General features: G+C 37.4%; 1 protein-coding gene across 6 annotated transcripts in view; it reads left to right on the top strand.

The window, feature by feature from the left end:
- The first annotated feature begins 357 nt into the window (after positions 1-357).
- The window catches only part of DYNC1I2 (dynein cytoplasmic 1 intermediate chain 2), a 49,901-nt gene continuing 45,757 nt past the window's right edge, over positions 358-4,501 (top strand). For 2 of the 6 annotated variants that reach the window (XM_011357624.2, XM_011357599.2), the window contains exons 1-2: positions 604-798; positions 1,842-1,958. In XM_011357624.2, the coding sequence (XP_011355926.1) occupies positions 1,851-1,958 (108 nt within the window). In that variant the 5' untranslated portion in view covers positions 604-798; positions 1,842-1,850. Of the gene's footprint in view, positions 553-603; positions 932-1,841; positions 1,959-4,501 lie in introns of those variants that run through there. The other 4 variants (XM_011357642.2, XM_011357616.2, XM_011357608.2 and 1 more) reach the window with 3 other exon arrangements.

Raw genomic sequence — 4,501 nt, 5'->3', positions numbered from 1 at the left:
GTTTAGATTTTGCCTAAGAAGCCACATGAAACCTCTATAAGGCATTTTTTTACCCTAAAATTGGTATACAAACACTAAAAAGTGTTCTTCACCAAAATGTGCAGTGCAATATATAGATTCGGAAAGTAACCATTCTTAAAATTCGGCCAATGTTGAGTCAAAGATCTTAAGCTATAACGTACATTATGATCACTTGTCAACGGATGAGAATACATTAAACAAGTGCTGGAAGTTTCTCACTGGAGTTTAGGAGGATGAAGGCCTCTAAGTAGAGAACCGAAAGATTAGGAAACACTACATGTCCCAACATACTTTGCGACTACCGTTGACCACGACTTCCCAGAATGCATTGCTCGTCGCACGCAGGTTTCACTTGGAGTTGGGGCTTGTAGTTCTCCCAGATCGTGTCTATCTGTCCGTAGGGCGGTGGCTGCTTACCATCCCGAGGATATTAGGAAATATCTTACAGTTTTTGGCAAAGCGGACACACCTCTGGTCCTTGGGCCGACTGGCTTCTTGGTCTCATCTCTTCGACGAGTCTATTCTACACAGGTAAGTCACGGAAAGGCTATAGTTCCCCGCTGCAAAGTCCCACCCCTTCTTTCTGGGAGCGACCTCGTTCTGATGAAGCCATTTGTCCCTAAACTCTCGCCGTAGCAGCCGCCGCCCATCCCTCTTTGTGTGTTTCGGGAAGCCGCAGAGCTAGTGGCGGTGACTCTTGGCGTTGGGGGTGAAGGAAAGGGACGTTACAGGGAACTTGCAGGCGGCAGGACTCTTCTCCATCCCGCCACTTGACAGGTGGGTTGGCTGTACTTCCTTCAAGGCCCTCCTGTCTTCGGTGTCTCACGTCGGGACTCAAAGGGCGGCTTGAGAATTCCTGCATACGTTGCCGCCTGGCCTGGTTCTGGGCACGAGAGTCGGAGAGAGCCAGGTGCGGTGACTCGGGAAGGCCGGGGAGATGAGTCTGCTCCCTTCCCGACCGTCCGGAGGTGGCTTGGAGAACCTCGAGGCTTGTCGGGTGCCCACTGGCCCTTCCCCCGGACGCACTGTCCTGGACCGCGCGCCGTCTTGACTGTGACCCCAGGGAAGAAGTGACTCCTTTTCTCCCTGCTCCATTTTATAAGTAAAAGTCGTTACTACTTGAGTTAATAGCATTTTCCTTCATCATTTGTTTGTTGGAAAGTACCCAAACAAGGATATTGTAGCACAAAATGCCAGAGACATCCTCTTGGAGTTTTAAGAAAGTGAACGTGTGAGTCATTGAGGCTCCGCCTTCTGTGAAGATGAGCGGGCCGGGCAGCAGTATGTAGTTAAGCTAGTCAGACTTTGTTAATGGGCTTTGACTAAAAATATATTTACTTTAAGTATATTGGATAACAAATGATGATTATTTTCGTGTTTTGCTTGTCCACGGTATTACTATTACATTGCACTTTTAGAATTGACAGGCATTTTATGTCTGACCACATGTTTTTATCAGATTTCTAGGAATGAATCTAAAACTCTGGTAATAGATTTCATCTGTATCTTATAGTATCTATAAGTTAAGGTTCTTAATGCTAACCCAGAGACATTATGTTAAATTTGAGCATGTGATCAGTAAACAGCTATGTGCTAGCTTCTGTGCTCAACTCTGAATAATATTTACTTTTTTATATACATGTTTGTTTTTCAAGTCTTAGTAATTGATATGCTTCCATTATTTTAAAATTAGAGTTTATGTTATCTTTAGATAGCATTGAACTTCACGGCCTCTTGAGACTATTCTTGAAGACAAATTTTTTAAGAGTGCTGATTTTACCCATGTAACAATGATTGTAAATGATTTTATGCTTCTTAAGGTCACAAACATGTCGGACAAAAGTGAATTAAAGGCAGAGTTGGAACGGAAGAAGCAGCGGTTGGCCCAAATCAGAGAGGAAAAGAAGAGAAAAGAAGAAGAAAGGAAAAAAAAGGAAGTATGTTTAATTTTAAAAAATAAACTTAACAAAATAATTGGATTTTATTTCAAGTAATTATACTTGTATGGTAATACTTACAGAATAGTTAAAAAATCCAGCGGTTATAACTGCAAATTAAACGCTATAGGTGATTCTTACTTTAAAGTAACCAGGTATGTGAAAATGACAAAACTGATAAGTTAGAATATGATTTTTTTCGAATAAAAATGTTTCATGTCAGTTGGTGCATTTCTAGAATTTGATTTATAAAAATTCAACTTACATATTTAGTCTCCTTGGAATATGTTTATTATATAAAGGGGCATCTTATAAAACATGGCATATACATATCTTACTTTGACTTTGAACTTATTTGAATATTTTGTTAGTCGGAACTGCTAATCATTTGTCAGAATAGGTAGTATTAATGGCAAAGAGAAATATATAATATTTAATTGATAGGGTATTTGTTCTTCTTTATCATGAATTAATCATTGGAATATTTTTAACAAGTAATAGGTTTGATAGTACCATAAAGGTGGACCAGATACTTGTGTCTTCTGATTTTTGGCATCACCATTTAATCTTGGACAGCAAATATACATTGACCCTGAGCTGGAGATATTTACTTGCTCTTATATTGAAATGTACATTTATCCCTAGGGAAACTCTTTAGATAGATTTATGTACTTTCATCACAGATATGTTTTAAACGGCCAATGTAAGACAGTTGTTATAAGTGTGACATTAGTACCAAGGTTTTCTATGTGATAGCCTAAACAATAGCCAAGACTTCTAGAAATCTCTTAGGGAAAAAAAAATCAGCAGCAGAAAAGTTAAAGATATGATTTATGCGCAGTGTTGCTATGATACTGTAAAAGGCCTGCAATTGAGGAATTTTCCTAGTTTATTCTGAACCTTTCTGTAATCCATGATTGTAAGAAACTTGGAGCTTAAAGTTAGTTATTTCATTGAAAGCTAACTGGTAGAAGCATAAGTCAGACTGGCAGAACCATTACAAAGTAGTAGCTATAGCCTTAAACCCTTTGGTGCTGACAGCAAATTTGGTTTTTGTTTTTTAAGGATGGCCATAAGTGGCCTCTAAGAATTTTCTATTACATGGTTTATATCTAATTTAAAGTTTATAAAACGTTATAAGAGATAATAGTATGAAACAATGGGTCTACAAATATGTTGTTATATGTAGGTAAAGAGTCAACTTGATAATATAGCCTATTTGACTAATGCAGTCATGTACCACTTAATGGCATGAATATGTTCTGAGAAATGTGTCATTAGGTGATTTTCATGTTATATAAACATTATAAAGTGCTCTTACACAAACCTAGATGGCATAGCCTACTGCCCACCTAGGCTATGCGGTATAGCCTATTGATCCTAGGCTGCAAGCATGTACAGCATGTTACTGTACAAAACAACATGTCATTAAATCAACACAGTAAATGCATGTAAACATGAGGTAAACAAGATGTATGAGGGTGCTGTTGGCATAACATGCATGCTGTTTTAGAGCAAACTTGTTTTTTATATGTAGAAAGAGTACACTCTAAAATAATGCTAAAAAATGTAGTAAATACGTAAACCAGTAACATAGTCATTTGTTATTATCAAGTTTTATGTACTGTACATAATTGTATGCGCTATACTTTTATACGATTGGTAGCGCAGGTTGTTTATACCAGCATCACCACAAATATATAAGTTATGCATTGTGCTACAACATCATAGATGATAGGAATTTTTCAGCTCCATTTTAATCTTAGGGGTCCATTGCTGACCAAAATGTTGTTATGCAGCACATGGCTGTAATAACATAGAACAATTATAACAATATACTATAATTAAAGTTATATGAATGTGGTCTCTCTGGAAACTAGGCACAAATTTTTTACTTTACAATTTCACAAATAGAATATTCATTCTCACCAGATTTTAGCAACCTCAGCATACAATATTTTTTTTATTAAGTTGAGAACTTTCACCCTTTCTCTTAAAAGATGCACTTTATGGCTTCTCTTTGGCATATCCTATATTGTGCACTTAGGGGCATTTTAAGGATTTCTGGAACACCCACACTGCATACCATGATATTTGATCTATTAACCGAGATGGCTACTAAGTGACTTGCAGGTATCAGACAGCATTGATACACAGGACAAAAGGATGATTCACATCCCAGACTGGACAGAGTGGGACAGAGGAAGATTTCATCATGCTACTCAGAAGAGCATGCAATTTAAAACTTATGAGTATTTATTTATGGAATTTTTCATTTAATATTTTCAGACTGAGGTTGACCACCAATAACCGAAACTGTGGGAAGCAAAAATCGCAGATAAGGGGGTACTACTGTATATATGAAACTTTTTCCTGAAAGCTTAAATTTCATTTGAGATGATTTGGACGATCTGAGAGTATTGTGGCTTATCTAGTTTAACTGGTAGGTTTTGCTAAAACTAAGTGGCTAAAATAAAAGCAGGCAAGAATTCACTTAAAAAATGTTTTATGCTGTGCGAAAGAATTTTACCAAACCTAACCAC

Source organism: Pteropus vampyrus, unplaced genomic scaffold, assembly GCF_000151845.1.
Source record: "Pteropus vampyrus isolate Shadow unplaced genomic scaffold, Pvam_2.0 Scaffold2, whole genome shotgun sequence".
Lineage (NCBI taxonomy): Eukaryota > Metazoa > Chordata > Mammalia > Chiroptera > Pteropodidae > Pteropus > Pteropus vampyrus.
The sequence above is the reverse complement of the archived record's forward strand: the minus strand, read 5'-3'. Positions and strand labels throughout refer to the sequence as shown.